Source organism: Haliaeetus leucocephalus, unplaced genomic scaffold, assembly GCF_000737465.1.
Source record: "Haliaeetus leucocephalus isolate CR32 unplaced genomic scaffold, Haliaeetus_leucocephalus-4.0 Scaffold216, whole genome shotgun sequence".
NCBI lineage: Eukaryota > Metazoa > Chordata > Aves > Accipitriformes > Accipitridae > Haliaeetus > Haliaeetus leucocephalus.
In genome coordinates this window covers 412,424-438,374 of record NW_010972652.1, presented here as the reverse complement: position 1 = coordinate 438,374, position 25,951 = coordinate 412,424, and the positions used below count along the sequence as shown (strand labels likewise).

Genomic DNA, 25,951 nt, shown 5'->3' with positions numbered 1-25,951 from the left:
CCCAAATTTAGAGCATACTGTGTGCTACACATCACCTAATATACTTGGAGGCTAACGTCCATTGTAGGCTACGTGTGTCATGCAGCCTGGCAGAGACAAAACTGTGGAAAAATGGGTCTGCATCTAAACTAAAAGCTCAGGATTCAGTGTCTTATTCACAAATGGATGAAGCTGTGGCATGTCTACCAATGTCTTTATATCATAAACCAAACCCAAGAACTTCAAAACAGGTGAGGAACGAGGGCTGCCAGAGCCTTCAGCTGCAATTCTCCTAGCCTTCTTGCACAGGTTATCTATTTACTTAGAACTGGAGACTTCACTGCTGTTATAAAAGAACAGAGGTTCCTGCTAACCTGCAAAATCTGTCTGAAAGGCACGCTCAGCTACAGAGGGGTTCAGGGCAAGGAGCTTTGCGTGTCTGCTCTTGGGCTCTCTAACTTTGCAGGTACAGTGCTGGCTGAAAAACAGTCTGCCCAACTTATGTTTTCCAGTCTAACAAGAATTCATGACCATGGTATTTACTGTCATGACTGTGGTATTACTGAATATACACAGTAACATAATGTATAGTCAATCTTACACTACACATTACTGTTATTGTGAACTCTGCTGCAAGACCTATTTTAACACAGTTCTACTTAAGCTTATTTATTATGGGATACAAAACGCTTCAATAATCCTTAGTGCAGAACTGTTTCTCACCTTAAAATAATTAAAGTCGTCTTTCAAAACAGAATTACAATCTGCCCAAAATCTTTGACTGAAAACTGTGATCAATCTATTTCTTTATGAGGATTACTTAAATCACCACTTCCTTGTTAGCATTTGTAATCAAAAACTTTATGGGGAATACCATCCACGCAATGCAAGCAGACAAGTTGCACAAACACTGGAAGTTTGGGAGTCTCCTAAATCTCACCCTAATAAAAGAGCTCCTGCACAGAGAAAAGCCTTCTCTCACAAAAGAGGAAATCAAGCTGGACAATTCTTCTCATGCAAACTGAAATTTACAGATCAGCTGAGATTTTTAAGGCTCTCACACGAAGTACATAACTTGTCAGGAAAATAGTAATCAGCAGTGTTTCTCTTTAGTTACAGCTTGCATTGTTGAAAAGAAAGTAACTTGAGGAGTTGCTCTTTAGAGGAAGAGGTATAATATAATTTATCTCTTTATATTGTTCCTTTTCATATATTTAAGAACTATTCCTTCCCACTGCACCAACAGATCAAAATAAATGTGCTATATTAAGACACTATTAAAGTTCCACAGTATGAACAGATTCCATTAATTCTTTTTTTTTTTTTTTGCAACCTTGTTTTACTGATTACAAAAAGGTCAGTTAAGTAGAAGCCGTTTTCAATACAAGCCTTTTTGTACACAAAATCTCTGTTCAGTGATTATTTACTGAAAGAGGTGTGCATGCTTTATTCTTGCTAGATAATGGAACTGATATGGAGCAGATACAGGTAATACTTACCAGAGTAACAAAAAATTTATTGTAATTAATTAATTCTCTGTATGTTATTCAAGTAGTAAATCTTTGTCTAAATTACCTTGATTTAGTGCTACCTGTTTGCTCTAAGGAAGGTAATTAACTCAAGTGTCATGGGAGATAGATGCTCTACTTTATTAATGATCTTCTAAGATGACTGAAATAGCCATGTCTAACTTACATAATGAAACACAATGCACTGAAACAAGGCTACTCATGGTTCACTCAGTGGATTAATACCCTCTTGAAATGTTGGTCTGCTCCAATCAAGATCGAGACAGTAAGGAGGAATATAGCATGGTACCTGTGTCTACACAAAGCACACCAGTATACCTCAGGGCCCCTGGGACAGAGAGACTATTAGGTTGCCCTGCTCCGACACATCTTTGTCTAGGATCAAGAATACAATGGTATTTATTCTACTTTCATTTACAGCCTGTGGCAATTATTTAGCTAGATCATAAGGTGAGCAAACACCAGTTTTCAACTGTTGGCCCTTCTGAGGGCATTGTTGTGGCAGAGAGACTACCGTGACCTTCTACAAGCATACTTCTGCATACTGTAGCGAGGAACATGATTTTTCAGAGTTTCTCAATTCTAAGCCCCACTGATTTAAGCTCCTGTACCAAGTACAGTGCAAATCCATGAACGTTTTAGCCACGCTTAAAGGTTAAACATTTACAGTGTCTCCCTTTTATGCATCAGACATCAGAGTGGAATTTGGAGTCCGGTGGTGGGCACCTAGAACAACATATAGAAAGCACGAAAAAAAATGACTTTAAATGTCTCCAAAATGCCAATTCTATCCCTGCATTTGGCACCCAGCTGCTCTGGGCCAGCCCAGACCACCGAGAAAACAGTTCTCTCGGATGTCTTTCTAAGGGTCGCCTGATGGTACCTTGCTTCTGTCTCCTCAGGAAACATGGCCCCAAACCAGTTTTGGGGTCTGCAATGCTAAAATTATTCCAATTTTTTCATGAAGCGTTCATTGCAGAAGAAATGGGCGCAGTCTGAGATTAACGGGCAAGATCTTGGATTCATGTCTTTCAGAGAAACCCTCCCAGAGCTAGGTAGCCTCTAATCTTTCCCATCCAGCGAATCTCAGACTATACCTTGAACTTCAAAACAGCGGATGGACAACAGCTTCTTTTGGACTTCCAAAGTAGTTTAGCGGCCTAGCGGTTGAGTCTTCTAAGACATACAAAAGAATCTGAACCCTGTCAGTATTTTCTGAGTACCACAAAGCGACTGTGAGGAGGGACATCAATGTTGTTGCTCTCCTTCAGCCACATTAAAAAGGCAGGCTGCAGCTGCCTGGGAGGGTTGGGAGCACCCCCTTGGATGACTGACAATTTTGAAGGAATACCTAATCACTAAGTCACAAATGGCTTTGTAAACTAGGCACTGAGCTGGTCTGTTTTGCCAAGACTTGGGCAGAAACACACTTCTGAAGTGCTGGGTGAATATTTTCAGGACTAGACATTTGTATTTGGACATTTGAATTCTGCTTAAATCACACAATACACACTAAGACAATACAACGAAGCTTCCTGTTTTATCTATATAAATGAACAGACACATACACATTCACACAAGCCAAAAATAAATAGCACAGAAGGCTTTTTCTTTCTTCTAACAAGTCATGCATATTTGTTTCTAACTTCTCCCTCTGAAATGCAAAGATGTGAATTCTTGCCTTGAAATCCCATCCAAATGCACCACAATTTGTGAAAACAATTTGAGCTTGATGTATTTTTTCATTTGCATGTCATTCTTTTGCCCATCTACGACCAAGTCTCTTTACTAGGGAAATAAAAATATTTTCCTGACTACTCAATTAATGCATACTTAATTGTTTGTTGTGTCATACTGTTAACAGTGCTGGGTGGTAGGTCATGTTATTCCAAGATCAGAGAAAAACCACAAGCCTGTTAATGCTCCAGGTTATAACTCAGAGCAACAATAATTTGGCAAGCGTAGTTGAGCATTTTAAATAATCAAGAGCATTATAAGGCATGCAAAAGTGATGAAAATGTGCCAGCCAGGCCACACCGCTAAATGAAAAGCTATATTGCTTGTTGAAGGCATAAGTAGCTCTGTATTAATTTTGATGGAATAAGCAGTCCCCAAAAGTCAAAAGGTGTCAACATGACTATCACCACACAACATTAGGCAGTTAAATAAGCCTTGGGTCTTAGAATACAGAAACCTCAACTACTTAGTGCCACAGTAACACTGTTAAAAGTCTCTTAGATCCTTTATTAATGACACAGAAAAAGGAGCAGGAAAAAAAAGTACCATTAAAACACCAAAAATTTAAGGTGTGTGGGACCACAGACTTTTCAAATGCAAAAATGTGTTCAATGGACTTCATAGATGATGATGGAGAACAGTTAGTTTTCTCTAGAGAACATTGGGGATCAAAAGGATGGCCAATATCATATCGTATACTGTGTACTAGTCCAATATCCCATAGGGTTTACAGCAGAGTGGAGCAGGCAGGGCATGCAGTGCTGGCCTGGCTTGGTTGCACCTACAAGGGCAAGAGTTTCAGTCCCTAGAAGATCAGGAATCCAGTAACTTGTGGGTTTATGATTTGCACCACCATGATTATGGGAAAAGCACCTGAAGGAAACGTTGCTCCCCAAGAGACTGGTGCTGGCACTGGCGCTGCTGTACCCCAAGCAGAAGTGTGATCCCATGTGGGAAGTGTCCTGCTGCCCTATGTGTTGACCTCCAAACTCCTGGAGATACAAAAAGTGGAAAGAAAGATCCATTTTGGCATGTCTCCCTGGGCCAAAGAAGACCCTGTCTGTGCTGGAGATGGCAATCAGTGCATGAACTGGACCAGTATTAAAGGTAGGGGAGATGATGAATTTTTCTGGCCCTGTTTGCTTCGACCCCAGAGACTGCTGATGCAACACTGAAATACAGGCTTCACCCACCTAGCAAGCCTTACTTATCTCTATGGAGAAAAACATTCTTAGTTTTATGAGAACAACGTTGAACAAACAAGAGTCATCACCCTGAGACAGACAACTTTTAAAGCAGCATGGGATACATTTCTTTCTGAAAGATTCAACAATTTCAAAGCATAGCAACATTTCCCATCTGAAGTATTCCATCTAAAAAGCAGTATTTTATACACTATTATTTAAAAATAAATAAGCTGAAGTTGTGTCCCTTTGAAACCTATGTTACAATGGCTAAAATTCTTTGTTTACAACAAAATTTAGCAGAAAAATATTGATATTGAAATGCCTTGAGTACCGTTCACAATTTCTGAAGCAAATTCACTGGCTGAAATTACAAAGACTGAACTTTCTCAGATAAGTTTGAAACATCAATAATTTTTTTTTTTTACTCTGTAAGGGCACTAACATGGCTTTTTATGCTTCTTTATACTTGAAGGCTATGAATTAAATAACCTGCTCCACAGTTAGACTGTCAGTGCAACCATAGCTGACCGTGCTTGAGGAACAGGCTCAACCTACATCACCTTTTGAGATCCCATGCAACCTGAATTACTGTGTGATCTTATGACTGTTGTTCATAAACCCCAACTACAAAAACGTAGAAATGCCAAATTTTCATGTTGTAACTGAAGAGGAAATTTCTAGTTTAAAAAAACTGACAACAACTCCCCCCCCTCCCCCCTAAAATACAGTAATAAAGTCTTTTCCCTGTAAATTTCTTTCCAATTTTAAAGAAACAAGCAAATACAGAACAGGCTGTATAGAATACAAAGGCTGACTTTAAGTATATTTGACTCTAATAGCTAATTTCAAAAAGCCCACTGTTGGATGGGAAGAAATCAGTTTTTAATATGTTACTAGCTAAAATATGTTAATGTCATTTAAATTAAGTTGCACCTGCCTGTGGAATTAACTTTGTGATTTTAGGGAAAGTGAAACAAGTTCTTCAATCAGATAGCCCATTTTCTGTAGGCACTAACAGAATTGTTCAAAAAACCAAACCTTGATGACAAGCAGCAGGTGAATTAGTTTGCGGTGCAGTAGTTCTGCAATTGCAGGAATATTTTTTTATCCTAAAGAGACACCATTGCTTTCTGATATAAACTAGTTAAAAAGAAAAGGTCCTCCATGAAATTTCACCGACTTGTTGGAACAAGCATCCATGTCCTTAGAGCAGTTTGCCATGTTACCAGCTAGCAACTTTAAATGAGTCCCTGACCCAGCAGGAGCCTGGCAAATAGCAGAGAGTTAAGTCCAAAGAGCTGCAAATCAAATAAATTGTGCAATGGCACAGGGAAGCCTGGCAAATTAGTCAAAACCACTGTTTCCTGGCATGGAAAAGGCATGGAGATTTAATGGGCTGAGCTGCCGTGTTTCATCTATTTGTTTGTAAAGTAAAAGCCAAGAAACTTATACAGCCTCATTTGTGATACTGGCAGAAGCCCAGACAACTCCTAACCCTTTCGCTTCATGTACTGTCACCAGAAGCTTAGGGTTCAAGAGCAGATGAGTCAGCTTGTGAAGTAAGCCATACTGCTGGACAACTTTAAGAAAGGTGCCCCACCACTGTATCATAACAGAAGAAAACAGCTACAGCCAGCTAAGAGACAGTGATGAAGACCCCAAACCAAGCAGCAGTAAAGAGAACACACACAAGCTAGAAAGTGTGACCACATTTCACTGTGAGAATAATTAACACACACACCTGCAGATACAAATCTCCAGGAAAAAAAACATATGGTATTGAGGGAGGAAAGCAGATAATGAGATAGCAGGGGAGTGGATTTTTTTTTTTTAAAGTGTATGTTGTTGTTGCTATAGCAACAAGATTACACCATCCATCAAGAGCATTCAGTACCAAAGAGTCAAGCAACCTGCTGCTGTTTCACTCGTCTTTCTGCCTGTCAAGTGGCTGCTGTATTAGTAAGAACTGTTATGTTTATTAAAAAATGATGAGTTTTATGCCAGCGCTGGGAAATCACAAATACCTTTCATTGACGTTACAACAGTTTTTTGGCCTCTAATTATTTGGTTTCCTTCTGGGATACTCTTGATATTTTCTCTAAAAAAATACCCCCAATAAAAAAATCCTTGAAATTTGCATATCATTCCCATTACTTTTGAGAATGCTACTGTTCTTATTTGTATTACCACAGCTCTAGCCCTGTCTTCACTGGGCTAGGCAATGCATGAAGAATAAAAGGACAGTCCATTTTCCCAACAACATGGCTGCTACTTGCTCCAGCCTAGCTACTGAACTGTTCACAGACTTAAGTATCAATGACTTCTGCTGCAACAGGTAGTCAACCCTACATCAGCATCATTCAGAGACGATACTAATGAAGTCCTCCACAGTTTATTTTTGGTGGTTTTTACACAGTTGAGCTTCAAAAACCATATCTCACCTCACACACAACTATTTTATGTTAAGCAGCATGCCATGATTAACTAGATTTCGATTAAAAAAGCAACTATTCTCTTCTGAGTGTTAAAACGGATCAGATGTCCAGTTAAGTTGCAGGACAAAGAGAATGAAACTCCAGACGAAAGGAAGAGGAAATATCTTTTCAGTAGCCTTTCTATGCCCCAGATAGTATTTCAGCAGTATAGCATAGTCTGAAACAGAAGGCAAGTCTCTTATTAAAATCTCCAGATTTCACAGCTGGAAGTTAGAGATGAAAACAATTGAACTCATAGCTATCAAGAATGGAGAGTAGTTCACAAGTAACAAAATTACAAACATTAAGATGAATTACTAAGGATAACTGTAACCAGATTTTTAATGGAAAAGGTGTGGGCTCTGTTGTAGTTACTCCGTATTGCCAGAGAATTGTATAAAGGCTCTAAAACTTTGTCAATACTTTGGGAAAAAAACTTTGAGTAAATACTGAGCAGGAAGGCAAACCTTATAAGCTGAAAAAGCTAAAATAGGGAAAAAAGCATGTCACAAATAATACATAAGATTTTCTTCTGCTGCAGTGAAGACAGGGTGGGCAAGGGTCCACATCACAGAGCTTTCATGATCGCTCCTTAGCAAACTGTCCAAGATTTCTCTGTTTCAACCTCACGGTTGAACGCTGCCTCCTAGAATAGCCCAGATAATGTGGATATATTATTGTAGATCTCTCCTTATACACTGTAATTTTAAGGTCAGATACATAGACACCTCTCCTCTGTGGCACAAGTCCACAGCAGAACTGCTGCATTCCTGTGTACCTTGCGCAATCCAACTGTGGTAAATCCCCTGTGTTGGGATTGCTGGAAACTTTTAGAAAAACTAATTCCATTGCCTTTGCTTGACAAATAAATACATATCCTTAAATAGCCCTCAATTTTTTAATATGGAGATTGAAAAATCACAATTTTGTTATACTAAACACAAATGTGAGTAGTTTGTTGGTTTGATTGCAGGGTCACTGCATGCCTAATCAATGCAAACATAGAAGACTTAGAAATACCTCCCAATAAAAAAGTTTGGTTTTTTTTAAGAGAAGTGGCATGGACATTTTTCCAGGTATTTCCTGAGAGCATAAAAAATTTGAAGCTGGACAGTGCTTTCACCTGTCAATTCTGAAAAAAGTTCAGTGCATTTGACTCAATGAAGTACAAATCAATAATATAGCTGCCCACATAACTGATCTTTAGGAGAAGGTAAGTAGAAAGACTGGTTATTTAATAGCACGGAGAAGAAAGAGTAAGAAGATGCACATATCTGAATAACGCAAAACCTTGACTGCATTGGTTCTTGTTGAAGAATAACAAAAAGGCAGAAGTAGCAGCAAAGTCACTTTGTTTCAAGATCAAAGGACATTACCCCAGTGATACACAGGCTTTATTGACACAAACCTTTTGGGGATAAAGGAAAATTGTTGCAGAATATAGATATATTTGATCAAGACCCGTATAAAAGCTACTACAATTAGACTACTTTAAGTGCCTAACTACATACCATAACAGCCCATTTTCTTAAACTTTCACAGGAAACTCACCCCATCTGGTCTGCCATCCGAGGCTGTAACAATCAGAATATAGCGATCAGTGCTTTCTCTGTCCAAGGGCTTTCCTAAGGCTAGCAGTCCAGAACTAGTAATAAAACAAAAACATAAAATGTTATCACAACAGTTTTAAGATATCTACAAGCACTTCTGTTCCACTACTTTGCGTTACACAAATGTTTCCCTTTAAGTAAGTTAATAAGCTTTTAGGCTTTATTACAACTGAAAGCATGTTTTGTGTAGGTAAAGGCTAATAAAAACGATTAGCCAATTTCTAATGCTTTCTGCTTCGATACATGCATAATTTAGGATTAAAATAGCAACCTAGTGATCAATAGGATTATACAAAAGATAGACCTACACTGAACACAGGACCCTCATTTTTTTAGAAAGCTGCACTGCTATAATACATGAGAAGAGAGAATCACAAGCAGTCTATTAATCACAGAGGAGTCCCAATATCCCTGACAGGATTGTGGCAGTGAACTCTGGGAATACAACACGCACAGTCTTAAGTATGAGCCGCCCCAGGGCTTTACAGGGGAAGGCTACTAACTTGCATGTTGTGTGACTGCAGTAAAAGTGCTGCAATGAGCTAATGCCCTTTCAGTGCAAGCACAGATATACCATATTCCCTAATAATAAAATATTAACATAGGCACAACTATTATGGAACCTGATTCAGGATGTTGTGATTATTGATGCTTGTTTAACAAAAGACAAGGAATGAAGGGCTATTTGGAAGCCACATAGGCAAAAAATAAACCAAAAAATTTTACAGAAATGCTGTTTGAAAGCATTGCAAATTCCTGTAACTGCTGACAAATAAAACAACCTAGATTTTGTCTCTAGGATGATCTAATTTCCTCATGCAGAAGTCTAGAAGCCACCTGGAGGTGTGATGTAGCAACACAGAGACAAGATCCCACTATGAACTCATTACTTTTGTATTAGGAAGCATGAGAAAAGTACCATTGGGTTGACAATCCTGTCTAAGCAAGCTAAACTCTGCCTAACTGAACTGGCAAAAATGGTACTTTTGTGACCAGCCCTAAAGCTCTGCATTTCATTTACAGGTTTTTTATGCCTACTGGAACATAGTCAAGTACGTAGCAAATTGAGATCTCACATGCCACCCAATTCACAGGCTATTTAATAAATATGCACCAGTAAACACAGATCCAGGATGATATTTATCCTTTTGTTGCACAGCTAAGCAGCTCTTCCCATGAAACTCCTCTAAAAATGTCACAGTCGGCTTCTAACATTTTAAGAAAAGTATAACAGCACATGATTTTGTGGTGCAAAATCCACAAGGGCTGAGATCTTGGCATTCTGTGACTTTCCATATGTTATTCCATTTCTAATGGGCATATCAGACAAAAGCATTTGTCAGGCACAAGTATAATCTTTACGGGTTGAGCTTACATTTTACGTTCATAACCTAAGAACCTAAACAGCTACTTGCTCAGAAAGAGGTCTTACTAAAACAAACAAAAAAAGCCAAACCCAAACTAAACAAAACTGAAAAGTCCCACCAAACTATAAGGTCTCATTAGCTGTAATTCTTCAGAACACTCAGATGTATATAATCCAAGTGATTATATCCAATCCAATGATAATGATGTTATTTCCCTTTGAGATTACAAATTTCTGCAGAGTTTCTGCTGTAACTTCTCACTCCCAGAGGAGACCTCAACAAACTGGTTCCAGGCCAAGACTTTTTCCAACATTGTTTCCAGCAGAGACAAATACCAACACTTACTGGCAAGCTGTTACTGTGAGCAGTTTCCTCAAATAAATAATACAGAAATAGGTGGAAACAGCAAGTGGGAGCATAACTCTCACCTAGGATTGAAAGTTTGGTAGGTAAAATAACATCCAAGCTCAGCAAAGAAAAGAATATTTCATGAAATGCTACATTCAATCTGCCTCATTGCTACATAACTAAAACATAGACACATGTCATGTTTTGCTTCCTCAAATAAGGAAAAGCTAGCAACTTCATTGTACTTAAAATACTTCCTGGAGATTGGTAAAAACCAATGGGAGACACAAATATTGCGTGTAGCTTTGTAACTCAGTAAATATGGAGCTGACATGTCTTGTTCCAAGCCACAAGCGTTGTGCCAAGCTACAACAGGGCGTCAGGACCTGTCATGCTTCTTTGCATGGACCTGCCTTGGCCTGCTCAGAGGTTAGTTTTAGCTTTAAACAGCAATTATCTAATGAGCAAGTACCTGATTCCAATGTTGGTTTAACTTTTGCTCACTTTTCTACAATTGTGTAGCGTTTGGCCTATTTTTATATATATATATATTTGTTGTAACTAATAGATAGCTATAACGTGGTTATTGTGCGGAGAGCGAACTATGTACGGATCAGTAAAGGCATGGCCTCTAGTGCAGTGAAAGTTCAGGCACAGGATGACACCAGAGCCCCTGGGCTACAAACACCTCACCAGTGCCTACTGCTGAGAAAGAAACGCAACCTTAGGAGCTGCCCAAAACCAGTTTGGGGTCACAAAGGGAACAATAAACAAGTAGCCACATATGTAAAACACACCACATGCAGTAAGTTCAGATGTAAGATAGACTTGCACACAGATGGGGAAAAAAAGAGTGGCGTAGAGCATGTTAACAAATAAAAATGACTCAAAATGGATCCTAGAGTGAGGAAAATGAAACAGTCTGCATCATACCCCTCCTCCCAGGGCAGGACTTCAGCTGCTGAAGACTCAACATAGACCCCTGCTCCAGAGGAAATTATTGCCCTGAGGGCCCCAAACAGCAAGTGAAAGGGTAAAGCATAACACCAGAGCAAAGGTCAGACCTTAGAAATTTTGTGTATATATTTATACACTTTTTTTTATATAGTCATATATATAGTAATGTAAATATATGTAGCGCTATATATAGCTATAAATAAATGTATATAGCTATGTATCATTAAAATACATGTGTATGTATACGTATATAAGATTATACATATATGAAGGTTAAAATTACACATATACATAAAATAAATTGCATTATGCATATTTTATATTTACATATATATACATACACACATACTAAAACATGCATATATTTGCAATTTTAGCTATTTGCATTAGTATCATAACTGGACAACTAATAATCATTCAATTAGACTATAAAGACTTTAATTAGACTAACAGTAAATTCTTAGCTTTACATACATACATGGCCCACAAGAAGGAAATGAGCGTAAAAGTGGTGGGATTTCCAGCAACCTATCCTGTAATTTGTGTGTGACAAATTAATAACACTGCATATCTCATTTTTGCTTCCAGTCTCATGTATTGTCTTCTGCTAAGGAATAGTCAGCTGAGCTCAATTAATATTATTGTTATATTACTAAAGACCATTTAAATTTTAAACTAAACTTTTTATAATTTATAAGTAGCAGACATTGAAACAGTAGTGATGCTACTGAGAAAGGCATTAACTTCCTTTGAGGGCTGTAGGAAAGTCAGGTATATTATTGACTGACATGAAATACTAAACCATGCTCTGTATTTTAACAGTTCTCTTATTTCCAGGTGTTTCTGCAAATCACTTGGCTATCATAATAGATCATATATATTTTTCAGCATTTGTTCAAGACACTGCAATAAAATATGAACAGAAGAATTTTTTAGGAAAGGAACTGTGAATAAAACATAAAACATTTATGTGGTAAAGTATTAATTCACACACACAAAAAAAAGAAATCAAAGGAGAGCTAAGAATAAAATACTGACAACAAATACTGCTTTGCTAACACTGACCTTTAGCTGCATGTATCCATTTAAATTTTTCCAATATTTCTGCACTATCGTATCGCTTTTTTTTATCTCCTCCTTCCTACCATTTGAACAATTGCAATCTACGGCCTCCATTTCAATAGAGGAACATCATGCAAGAGACAGGCTAATTTATAAAAACTCCTGTGTTTTACTCAAGGATTCAGATGTACTCACGTTCATTTAATACCCCAGCTTTTAATCATTTCTTTTCCTGGGGAACAGAAGGAGGTACCAAATTACTACAGATCCTGCTCAGGTCATATTGCCAAAGAAGAAGGAAAAAAACCATCTCGCAGCCCTCAGATTGAGGACAAAAGAGATCTAGTCAGTAGATGTAAAACTGGTAATATTCAGTACTGATGTTGCCAGTTGGTAATTACACAGGGACTAACTGACATGCTCCAGGATGCAAGAAAATAATCCAGATGAGAAAAAGGAAGGGAGAGAATGATGTTCACGGTCTCTGCCTTGGCCGTAAAGTATCTAAAAATGTATTTATGTAACATTGAGATAAATTCCTGTAGCCTTAATATGCCACTCACATTAACTATAGGCTTTGTTTAATATTAAACCTACTTTAATCTCCTATCAAGACACTTCAGCATCTAGAAAAAACATGCAAAATGCTGAAGAAAACTTTGCACAAACAATTTCCAAGAAAACAGATGCAAGGAAAGCGGGAAGGAGAAAACACTTCAAAGAGCTCTCCTTTTTACCAAGAGGCAACAGATCAAAGAGACAAACGCACGCCTGAGTTTGTGCTGAAACCCTCGATGTGCTGTGATGCTCAGACACGTATCGGGGGGATGTGAGGCTGAGGGGTGTGTGTCAGGGGGGTGTCAGGCTGCCCATGATGGGCCCCAGAGGCCGGGTGGGATGGAGGAGGACTCCCAGCCACCCCTGACAGGCCCTGGGAGGTGACACCTGCAAGTGCTGCAACACTGCCCATGGACACATAGGGGTGTGCTGTGCCTGCAGCCTTCAGAGAGCACACCAGAGATCTCTTGTTTTCAGACTGAATTCACAGCTGTGAATTCACATGCCACCTTTAACAGCTTGACTGCTGGGTATCGCCACACTGTTTACATCCAAAGCTGGACAATACAGGAGCTGCTTAGGATCCAACTTCTAGAATACCTTCACACCACAGGTTTCGCAGGCCAGAAGTTGGCCTGAATTTGCACACATTTTTTAAGTCTCCCTGGTACAGAGAACTATCAGGATTTTTATGGTGCGATGCGAACAGCGCTGGATAAGCACAAACTATACAAAACAACTACCCACTGAGCAATCCCCCGTCGGAGCATCTCTCATGTAGCCAGGTACACTCCTCATTATTCAAGTTCCAAAGGTCACAGAGTGGGTCAGACCAAGTTTCTCTATGTTAAGGAGAGAATTGCTAGCATCGCTTGTGCAGAAAACCCTATAAATCTGCACTCTGCTGGAGCTATGACTCCTAGCGCTCCCTCTGAGCTGATGAACAAAGCACACTTTCCCTGATTCGCACTGAAAACTCCAGCCGTAAGCAATGAATAAAGCCAGCAGCCCAACATAATTTCCTGCTCTTGCCACCTCGATGAAATAGTCCCCTCTAAGCTGTCCCTTTCCTTGCCTGACAAGTCTTTATTATTAGAGGGCCCATCAATCTTGGTGGATAACAGCATCAGCATCTCTTGGGATCTTTAAGGCTTTTTTCACATTGTTTCATATGTGATTTGATATTCCGTATATGTGAGATTTATCACAGCAGGTAACCTAGAGCTTACTCGGAAGGTACAGGCCAGTTTCAGTACAATCTCTCCCTCACACTGAATTATAACAATTTTTTTGCAGTTATACCTGCACCGTGAACAAATAAGCCTCAGGTTACTCTTGTCCCATCATCTACCATGGGAAGTCAGCTCCCTTCTTCCTGCAAAGAAGGAAGATACTTTGGAGTGTAAATAATAGCTGCTTGGGTAAAATAAAGGTGCTGGTGGGACAGGCACAGACCTAATTGGTGCTTACAAATTTCATAACGTACCCTTCTCTTTCTAACTCTATTTAAGTTGGTATTCAATTTAAGGAAAAAAGGTTTTAAAACAATGCTCAAAAGTCTTTCCACTACAGACTAAAATGCTTGAAGGCAGGAAACTAACGCAAAAATTGTCCCTGTCATTAGTCAAGAGCTGACAAGTATAAGATTTTTAATTAATCCCTGGTCACTCTTTCAAATAGAATGTTTCCACCTCAGTGAGTTTTACCTACTAAAGTGTTTAAAATAAATAAATAGTCCCCTGTGAAAAACTCCAGAGTATCATTCACAGAGCTCTCATTAACATCTAAGAGCCAATCTAAGGAACAGCTGAATATGTCTGATTACACATCTTTTCTTTTGCTCTCAGCCCACATATTCACTTGACTGAAAAGTTAAAGTCTATTTTCTAAGGGTTTTCCACTTACCTTTGAGAGAGATTAAAAACTTGTTGAGGATCTCCATTCTGAATGAGGTATCTTATAGGGTCACCCTCTCTATCAAAAGCCTTTAGGAAAAAAGAGGATAACATTAAAGTCAGTTACAAAGCTTTCTTTTCTTTCCTTCAATTTATAAACTGGAAAATTAACCCCTGAAGTTTTATTAAAGTTATCTATAGGAATGACACCAATCTTGCTATTTCTAAGGCAACAGTGGTAATTACAGATGGCTACTTAAGATAAAGCTGTAGCACATCGGAATTCTTATGCTACAGTGAATGCAGACTTTCAAATTACTACTACACATAAACAGACAGCATCTCAAGTATGAAAATCAGGCTTTATGCAATTACTTCTATTTTTGTGCAGCTACAGACTGATTAGACTGAACTTTTTGTTTCCTTTGTTCCTATTCTTCATTTCCACTTCTTATCCACATTCTTCTTTCTGTTAGTTTACCAGAATCCCAATCCTTTTGCTGATGCTCCATTGAGCAGTGTAGACATGGCAGCACTCACCCTCCACAATAATTTGCTTTTAGGGGGATGAAGATCAGGATGAGACCTTTAAGAAGGGCTACTAACAGCACCAAAACAAGTATATTCTACCTACTAGATGACAAAAAAAGCTTTTCAGAAGTTGAGTAAACTGCTTTTGAAGTTAAGCTTTGGCTATTCTATTTCCAAAAATGGCCATAAATTTGCCATGTATTTGTTACTTTTTTGTCAAGTGTACACCCACCTTTTCCCCAAAAAGACTATCAGGTACTTTTCAGAGAAAATACTGTCTACTGAACTCACAGCTACAACTATTTAGCATTCAAAACCCAAAGTGATTAAGCATGTTATCGCAGGAATAAAGACACTGCTGTGAAAATTCCAACAAGGCCAAGTTCAAAGAAGGGCGGATAGGATTTACTAGGAGACAGGTCAAAATAAAAAACAAGATAAGGAGAGAGCATTTTTGTGTTTCTCATCTTTCAACAACTGTCCTCCTTCTTATCTATTTTCTGTAAGCATTTGCTGTAAACCACAGTCAAGGACTGTGTATCTTTGGGTTGACCATCTAAAAAGCAGTTCTTAAGACAAAAAAAAGAAACAAGAAAAACCAAAACAGCGCGCGCACACACACACCCCCCAGCATTAAGAACAGAAGCAAAAACTATTCCAGTGTGCAGGCAGAACAGGGAATCTAGTAAGAAACCAACTTGCCTTAACCAAAGGAAGCATATAGAAAATAATGGCTAAGTCAGATGAAGGGGACCAATACAAAGAAAAAGCAAGCACAACTATATGATGACAAAGTCAGAGAAACTCACGATGAAACTGTAATAGGAACAGAAAAGAATACAAAGGATAACAAAGAAATGTTTAGGTTACAGAGGAAACTTGAGGAGCATGGCACCTTGCCACAGTATAAAAGCAGAAAGGATGATGTTGAGGAGGTTAAAGAGCTAACACTTCTTGTGTTTCAGCTGCAGTCAAGCAGCAAACAAAATTAACTGTGGCAACAAAGGGGTAAAATCTCAGATGAGAATAGGGAAAGAATAAGGTAGAGAATATGTACATAAACAGAGCATCTTTAAATCATCTGCTGAAATTAAAGCCTGATGAAATTCATCCTAGTGTATAAAAACACGGGCTGAAGCAATCTCAAAGCCATTAGCAGTTTTCTTTGAAAGCTCACAGAGGACAAACGTGCTGAAGGGCAAACACAAGGTATATCTTTCACAGAGGAACAAGCCAGCAAATCACAGACCAGACAGGTAGAGCTCAATTCCCTGAAAACCACAACCAATCAAATTATTTGTAAGTACCTGTGATGACAATATGGAGATAGATAACACAAAGCTAAATTTCTCAAGAACAAAGTATGTCAAAGCAATCTAATCTTCTTTTACAACAGGACAACAGGGCTTGCAAATAGGGAAAAAGCTGTAGATGTAATAATGCATCTTAGCCACAGTAAGGCTTTTCACGCTGCCTTATGTGACATTTTCACAAACAAGTTTAGACAACATTGGTCTCCAAATGGAAGATGGGATTAAGCAAGAATAAAAGTGATCATAGAAATTAAGGTCAGACAGCAGTGGATAGCATTTAGTACTGACTAAATTCTGCAAAGGTGTGATTATTTCTTCCAATACCAATCAATACTTTCAATAACAACATCAGTGACAGAATAGGAAATCTGTTTATAAAATCCACAGATAACACTGAGTGCCAAGAGGTGCCAGCACATTAGAGGGTGTGAGCAGAATTCAGATATTCTTATGCTGAAGACATGAACGGTCAAGATCTGATTCAGCAAAGGGAAAAATTGTTAGCCAAGAATATGAAACTATACAAATACTGGATGCAGAAAGTCTGACTAGTTGGCATCTGAGGACTATCACAGATCCTAAATCATCAGAATCATATTCTTGCTTCAATCCTCAGCGGTCCTTTGTACTCTTTTTACCTTACCTGCAGGGGATCCTGTCCTCACTTCACATTTAAGGTATTTCAGAAGTTTGTTTATAGTTTACATTCATTCATAACAAGTCAGGAGACTTTCAAAAAGACATAAAATAAAAGACTGGTTCTAGTTCATTTCATTTTCTCCCTGTGTCCAAAGAAAATGTACCTTTCAATCAACATACTTAAAAAATCAGGGGAAAAAGTTTATCATCGTTTTTAAAAACTTCTGTTTTCTTTAAAACCAGAGAAAAGCAAGTTATTATGTACATAAGAAAAACACTAGGGACTTGCACATGAGAAAAGAGCAATCCATACCTATTGTTTTCCAGATCAATTGTATACAGTGACTTCATAAATTGTACACAATGATTTCATGTTGCTTCCTTGTTCAGCACATAACTGGACCATGATAACGGTCCTATTTGTTTTGCAGAGTCCCAGAAAAATTACCCTATTTGCATATTTTAATTAATAATGGCTGGCAGAACATGAAGCAATAAACACCTCCCAGGCATGCAATAAAGTCTGAATTTTATTTACAAATTAATACTGTGGAGATCATTTAATATGGCATTACTTAATCTCAAATGTTGTTAATTAAAACACCAGTCACAATCAACTGGGTACATTATAAAATAAATAATAGTATAAGAAAAAAATATAACCCTCCATCATCTGCATGAAAAATTTTAACGGAAAAGGAGAAAGTAGATTTTATTTTTAGAACATGTATTTTAAAGTCTAATAGGCAAATTTAAAACAGCTGCATTTGCATTGTTATTGACACTGATATTTTGCACATCTTCAGATTTGCTAACTTGGGAATATTTAAAATACGTTGCTTGCTCTCTCTCCCAGTTTTTGTAATCCTCATACTGTATGCAACATTAGCAAAATATTACCAAGAGAGAGTCATAAAAGCATAACCTCTTAACCCTACTGCACCAACCAAAACATACTTTAAGTCCAAAACACTTAATGTATTGATAAGACTATTCATGGAAGAAAGAGTCAGTGTGAAAATTTACACATGAAAACACTTGTTAAATATATGAGATCTGGTAATAGTCTGTATTACCTATGGAACACAGGGAATACCTTAAGCTATTGTTAAAATTCCACAAAAACCTCTAGATGACTAACTGGTAACTTTCTGTTTGCCTGGAAGAGACAGCACAAGATTTCATATGCTTAAATACTCAGTTTATGAATGTTTAAAACGTCCTGGCCAATTTTACACAGGGAATAAAAAAAGATGAAGACAGAAATGTACACCACACAATAGAAGTCCTTTAATACAGATGGGCATATTAATGCAGAATGAGGCAGTTGAACTTGCACTATAAAGAAAATGCATCTGCATTTCAGGTCTAGGACCACCAGCCCTACAAGAGACACAATCTTTGACTAATCCCCAAGAGATGAAGCCACGCACAATTGTGATTTAACGATTAAGTCTTTTTTACAAACAGAAATTGTCTAGCTGAATTCAAGTCCTGCATAGCATACTAGTAATATGAGATAAATCTAAATTGCAGTAACAGCAAGCAGAAGAGAACATTTTCTATGCATTTCCAAAGCTCTTAAAACTAACTGATGCATTTCACTGTTTCCCAAACACAGTAACTCATAATTTCTGGGGATCTTGGGCATGTAGTAAGAGAATACCCACTGCTATATCACCAAAACGCTCACTAGCATCCTGGCTAGGAGGACAGTAGACATGACCATTTTGCATCTCCCCTGCCCTGCCAGGCACAGGCTGTCTCTCCCAGATTTACTCCGCATACCTTACCAAGGATCATTTGAAAAGGAAAACAAAATCTAGGTAAAAAGTTTGGGGTTTAGTGAAACATTAAAGCAGACAGATTATTCCCACAATGAGGTTCACTTTCTAACCACATTTAAATTATGTAAAACCCTTAAATACTAAAACCTGCTAATAGGTTTTTTGCCTCCAAAGATCACCCAGGCCTTCAGCCATATATTCCAGCACCTGTCAAGTAAACACAAAAGTTTTTGTTTCTCAGCATGCTCCTGGCTCCCATTACTCTTTGGGGTTTTGAAAACCAAGCATCTCCCCATGAGTCAGAAGAAGGCTCCTGACAGCACGGCTCTTCAATTCTGAACTCACTGCAGGCATTAAAGACATGCCAGAAGTTAATTTTCAGCACTGAGCTAAATGAGTCATCCTCCCTCAGTGCAGGTGACTATATCAGCTTAACCATCCATAATAATCTTAATCTTTCATCAGCAAACGATCTTAATAGAAACTTACCCAATCACCTGCATCAGTGACTCAATTAGAGTTCTTTTATTTCACACACTTCAGTTTGGATTACTTTTTTTTTTTCCACGCATTTACTGAATGTGCAAAACACACAGAGCCACACACTTGAGCTGATACGAACTGACCTAATTCCACTGAGTTCAACAGACTTCAATAGAGCTACACTGACTTAAAGCAGATAAGGCTGTTGCTCTCTACGGTTTCTGTTTAGCTCAGGTATTTCCAGTCTTCTTCCTTTGAATGGCTTTATATGAAATCTGAATAATACTATAATGTTTACAGGAACCACGCTCAGGACATCATGCTGTACTGAGTTTATTGCTTTGGACTTGAAGCCATAATTATTTAATAATAATAGTAAAGTTCCTGTTCCCCCCCCCCCCAAAAAAAAAATCTAAAGAGTTGTAATTTATCTACCTATTTTGTATAGCTGGCTTTCAAGACGTGGACAGAACATAATGCAGCAAAAGCTTAGGGAACGGTGAATAAGCTAGGAGAAAACTAATACATTAACCATGCAGCAGCACACAAGAGAAGCAACCTGGGTCTGCAAAACACGTCAATGCAGCACTATTTACAAGCAATACTGGACTAATGTGCATTCACTGCTTCCACTTGCAGAGCTATATTGGGTGGTCAGTTAGTACAGGGACCTCTGCTTTTTGTTAGCCTGTTAACAGCAGTTGTTACATACACCAAGGGGAATAAGTATCTTCACATGTTTTTCAAAACCAACAGGCTAAAGAAGGCTGAGTGCCAAAAATCTTGCAAAAAATTCCATGTGAGTTAGGTGGAGAAGGTCCTAAGCTCCTCTGATTTGCTGGCAAACATATATATAGAGATTTTAACATAAGAAATCGCAGGCCTTTCAAGTTTTGAGCCATTCATGGCATTTTTTTCTCAAACACTTCAGTCCCATATGCACCCTATAGTACTTTTTAGCACATTTAACACAAAAAGAAGTTACAGAAATATCCAAGTAAGCACTTTTCCTATATGATCCATGTAAAAGGGGCTATTTACTAAAATGAAATAATTTTCAATCCCTATAAACTGTCCTTTCCTCCTGTATGCAAGGACTGGGTTCTGCATGGCATGGGCACAAACAGAAGGAACGTGGTAAAGGCTTACAGGGAAGCATCTGTACCTGCAGGTTTAACAAAACTGCTCCAATTCTCATGGCCTCGCTGACTTCAAGGCTGTACATCAGCTGGGGAAAGCGGGGAGGGCTCTGGTTGTTGGGTGGAAGGACCTCAATGTAAACAGTAGTAATAGAGCTTCTGCAATGCAAGAAGGGGAAAAAAAAAAGTCAAAGCCAGTCAAAATCAATAAATCAACAAACACAGGGCAACCAACAAAGTCTATTTTATACACTGTGTGTTCTCTAGCTCTAACAACCTCCCTTTGCTCCTTTAAAAGCTTCAGGACATATTTTTCATTCTGCACCAAAAATAAAGCAGGCTGCTACATTAACAGAAGAAAAGCCAAAGAATTTCTTTAAAAGTAGCCCAAGTGTTCCTTGAAAAACAAAGCAGTAAGATATCAGTGCACACTCCACATACAAAGATGACTCATAATCCCCTGGTGATACTGTGTCCTCTAGAAGAGCATGACAAATTCTGAGAAGGCATGTCATGCTCCTGCCATGCACAATATCCACCCCTGGAGCATCCCTGCTGTTGTTCAGTTTGCTACCCTTCTTTGGCAGAGAGGGAACAGAAAATGTTGATGGAGAGGATAATGCTGGGAGAAGACTGATGTACACCACTCTATAAGAGACTGCATCAATATTGTGGTTCACACAAACAAACCCAAGCCCACTTCAGGCTAGTGAGCCATGGCAATACAGGAGACTACAAAACCCACCAAGGAAATGTGGCAAACCCTTCAACTGCACTGAACGCAAACCCGAATATAGTGCAAACAGCATTACAGTTTGCAAGCTGAGGGCTCTTCTGGGAACACTGACACTCAGTACAGACCCTGCAAAGAGCATGCTGTAGACACATTTGCTATTCAACTGCTCCAAATTGAGAAAGGGAGCCAAAAGCCTCCCTGAAGTTAAGAGAGATTTAAAAATCTGGCTTAAAGGGACCTTTCTCTTGCATCTTTGCTCAGTTATCCCATCTGCCTTCTCTCCTGTATGTTAAAACAGTACCTCTGCCCCTGAACAAAATCCTGAGAAGAGCAAGTGTTACACTGCAAGCGCTTATTTCCTCCCCATAAGCCCTTTGACAAAGTCGGTAAATCTCAGGCTTTAGGGCTGCAGGAAAGAAACTGCTTCAGGACAAAGGGATTTGTCCCCACTGTGGGTTGGGTGGGTTTTTTTCCTTTTTTTCTTTTTTTTTTTTTTTTTGCGGGGGGTGGGGAGGTAGAAAAGGAAGACTTGAACACACAATAAGATGCTTCTTGCAGGGCTAGCAAGCTCAGAGCATTTTTAGAGACTCCTACCAGAAATTACCCCGTATCTTATAGTTGAAACAGCTTCTGTGTTAACTGATAGAGTTCATTAAACACCAAAATGACACATCACTGATCAATGTTATTAATTAGCTGTACACGTTTCTGACCAAGCACAGTCACCACTGCGTTACAGATGCTTCCCGCTGCCCTTCGCCAGCAGGTTTTATAACTCCGCGCCACTGATCAGAGCTGTGCAGACCATCGCTGCAACACCGTGACAGATAGCTGCATTTTAGGGGCTGTGCCACGCAGCACGCTGACCGTGCTCCAAGATAACGAACCATCAAAGCCCCGGTCCAGAAAGACAAACGCCATCAGTACGTAACTGCCACAGAAGGAGCTCTGTCCCTACGGGCACCTCCACACACGCAGCACACAACCCATGAGGAAGGGATTAAACCCTACCCGGTGCGTCCCACCTTTCACAGCTCAGCCACACGTTTTGGCCAGTTTGGAGCACGTACTGAGAGCTGCTTCGCCGCTGCCTGCTTCGAACAGGAGACAGACATGCTCGTCAGTTGTGTTGCACAGGGTGCCCGTGCCCAGGGGCAGCAGCTCAGGCTGAGGGGTCTCTGTGAGGAGAGGCCGGGGCTGCCGCAGGGCGGGCACGGCCGGTTCCAGCCGGTTCCAGCAGCCCCGTGGCCAGTCACAGCTGAGCCCCTCAGCCCTGCTGGTGGCGCCTCTGGGGAAACGGATTTAAGAAAGGGGAAAATGCCGGAAAGGAGAGGAATGAGGAAAAAAGGTGTGAGGAACAGCTTGGTGACCACCAAGGCGGGAGGAGGAGGAGGTGCTCCAGGCGCCGAAGCAGAGACTCCCCTGCGGCCTGTGAGGAGACCATGGTGGGGCAAGGAAAGGTGTGGGGAGGAAGGAACGGCAGAGCGGGGCTGTTGTGGACTGACCGTAACCCCCATTCCCCATCCTCTGTGCTGCTCCCGTGGGGATTGTAGTGGAGGAGTGAGGTTGAGCCTGGGAAAAAAGGGGAGTTGGTGGAAGTTGTTGGTTTAGTTTTTGTCTTTATTGCTCACCATCTAAACCCATTTTAATTGGCAATAAGTTAATTTTCCCCAAGTCGAGTCTGTTTTGCCTGTGATGGTAATTGGTAAGTGACCCCCTGTCTTTATCTCAACCCACGAGCTTTCTCACTTTATTTTCTCCTCGGTCTTGTTGAGGAGGGGGAGTGAGAGAGCAGCTGGGGGGGTACCTAGCAGCTGGCCAAGGTCAACCCACCACCTATACATTAACAATATATACAAGTTGATGCTAACAAGCCTTAGATGTTCAACTGCTCCACCGTAGCCATGTCATGACAGCCTAGCAAACATCCACCTGTGCCCCAAAACCCTGGCTACCAGCTAGTCCAGGGCAATCCTGAGCTCCCCATGTACAGCGATGCTGCAGATGTTGCCTTGCGACAGCCATGTCTCTCTGGAGCAAGTGCCGGATTCGCGTCCATCTACAAATACAGGAGACGAGGATCCTACTGCTTTGAACATAATAGCCAGGTCCTTATTTGATGTAATAAAACTTTAAACAAGTGCATAACTTGCCCTGAAATGCATCGGTGAATGATAGACCCACATCTATCATATCCTTGGGTATTTAAGAAGCTGAATTTGCAGATTACTGACTCGATAGATATAAACAAACCCCATGTAATCACAGGGGAAGTTGGACAATTACAACTAAAGTCAACCATTCAGTGTAGATTACCTGCTTATAAACTACAGTCAGTTTCCTGTTTTCTTGTCTATTTTAAAATACTCCCTCATATCCCACTAATCTTTCTGAATTGATGTTCCACACTTACACTGTTGAAGTAAAAAAACAATACCATCACCAAATGCACAACAACAGACACAATGAATTAGCAGACAAATACCACTTGAGCACTGGGACTGCATATTTTCTTGGGATAGCTGCTGTCTGTGTATGATATACACATCCAAACAGTTGCGGTTTAGTGTGCATTTTTCTTCCACTGCTGAGTTTTTAATAAAATATATTGTTCTGTATCATTTTTTTCCTGATCCTGCTACATCTTAATAATACCCAAGCTGATTTATTGTCTATCAAGCTCCAAAAAAAAACCAACCAAAAAAGTTTCTGTTCACCACAGTAGTAAACAAATTTTCTTCAAATCTTTAAGATAAGATCACAGAAGTAAAGCACGAATAGTCTGCAAAATAAAAGCACTATAATATTTAACGGCTACTTTTTTTCATTTCCAAACCGTTTTTGATTAACACTTTGCAATTTTAACCCATTGGTTTTGTGTGTGTTATATACAGCTCATTTAACTGTCTGGCCAAATCTATTTTGGCATGGGAAAGGAAAGGAGAGAGAACTGAGCCTTCCAACAACTGCAGCTGGTGTTTTAACACTGCAGGGACACTGAATACACTGAGAACAGAACAGAGCTCAGGAACTGAATAGTGCGTACAAACTCACGCAAGCATGGAAATACAGCTTTTACACTACTCCAGCTAAATGGTAATGCAAGGAAAGCATGGCCAACAGGCCACTGAGATTATGTCCCTGTCTCTGCTTTAACTATGCGCTTACCACATACAATGATACTATATAATGTATAATGAACGTATTTATATACATGTGGACCAATATATCGTTGGCCAAACAATCTCTGCATATTCAAGTCAAAGGGAAAGAGTACTTTTCCACTATGTGGAAGAATAATCTCATGACCAGGGAATTTCTAGGTTGGACTTGATCTGACAGACTGCTGTTACCACTGAGTGACATGCTTCCACTGTACAGGAATCTGAGGTCAATGGTGAAAAAGCTAAGGTCTGAAATGAAATTGTTGGGTTTTACAAATGTTGTTCTCATTTTTTTTCAATAATAGAAACTGCTAATCACTATATGCTTAACAATAACTTCAGTTCTAAAAAACTAAACATCATTAAACTTTGTATAAACTTAAATATACTTAAAGTACTTAAGTGTACTGAAATATACCTCAATAACTTACATTACTGATACTTACATTAATGATAGAAACTTTAATAATACTCAAAAAAAAAAGTTTTATGCACAGTCACCCAGCAAGAATTTAGTATGTCATACTACACAAAAAAGATTCACCATAAAAAAGAATGCTTTTTAATTTAAATTTGTGCTTACAAAGGCTACAGAGCTACAGATCCTGAACCAGGTTTAGTAGTTTGGTCTTGCTTTGTGCATAAGCAAGGGGATAACTGAAAGCCAGCCAGTTTACATGACTACAGTTAGCCTGGTATGTCCTGCAGCAGAATCCAGATTTGGGAAAAAATGCTTAATATTTGAAATTACATCAAAATCTGTTCTTCATTTATTTTACAGGGCACACACCTTCCTGCCTGCACAGGTATGTAATGGCTGGCTAGACCTAGCCCATTCCTAGAAGTCTCAAATACAGGTTACTGCCTCCAGCAAGGCAACGTGAACCACCTAACACAATGTGACAACTTTGCATTAGAAGGAGCAAGAAGTTCATACAAACCCAACTGCGAGACACTAACCACCTCCCAGCCAGAAGGAAGCAACTAAGGAGATGCAAAAGGACAGTCTTAAAGACCTCGGAGCTGTAGCTCACATGAGCTTTCCCTGGCTTTTCTATGTGTAAAATGACAAGAGGCTGCTTCAAGCACCACCAGCTCTTTTCTGGTTTTCCAGCCTTATGGAAAGAACATCAGGGGGACAGGGAAATCTCTTTATCCAAATGTCCCTTACCAGACAGTAAGAGCTGTCCCAGTTCGTTCTCCACAGCACCTCGCTGAAGCTCCAGTGACCCTCCCCCTGATTTTTTCAACCTTCACAGACACAGGAAAAAACAGCTCTGGGCCCCAAATACATGTCAGGTAAAGGCCAGGCTGGCCCCAGGGCCACCCACCCCAGCTTTGGGAATACTGCCTAGATGGAGTGGTTTTTTGAACACACATTAAAAGCTATGAAGCAAATTACATGCTGTAATTCCATAAAATGGGAGACAAGCAGAAAGGACAAGAAAGGAGAGCT

General features: G+C 39.5%; 1 protein-coding gene across 1 annotated transcript in view; it reads right to left on the bottom strand.

The window, feature by feature from the left end:
- The window catches only part of PCDH15 (protocadherin-related 15), a 369,468-nt gene that overhangs the window by 138,507 nt on the left and 205,010 nt on the right, over window positions 1-25,951 (bottom strand). Inside the window, exons 14-16 of the mRNA XM_010566632.1 lie at window positions 20,622-20,754; window positions 14,714-14,793; window positions 8,458-8,551 (exon numbers count right to left, since the gene is read on the bottom strand). Coding sequence (XP_010564934.1) covers window positions 8,458-8,551; window positions 14,714-14,793; window positions 20,622-20,754 — 307 coding nt within the window. The remainder of the gene's footprint in view (window positions 1-8,457; window positions 8,552-14,713; window positions 14,794-20,621; window positions 20,755-25,951) is intronic.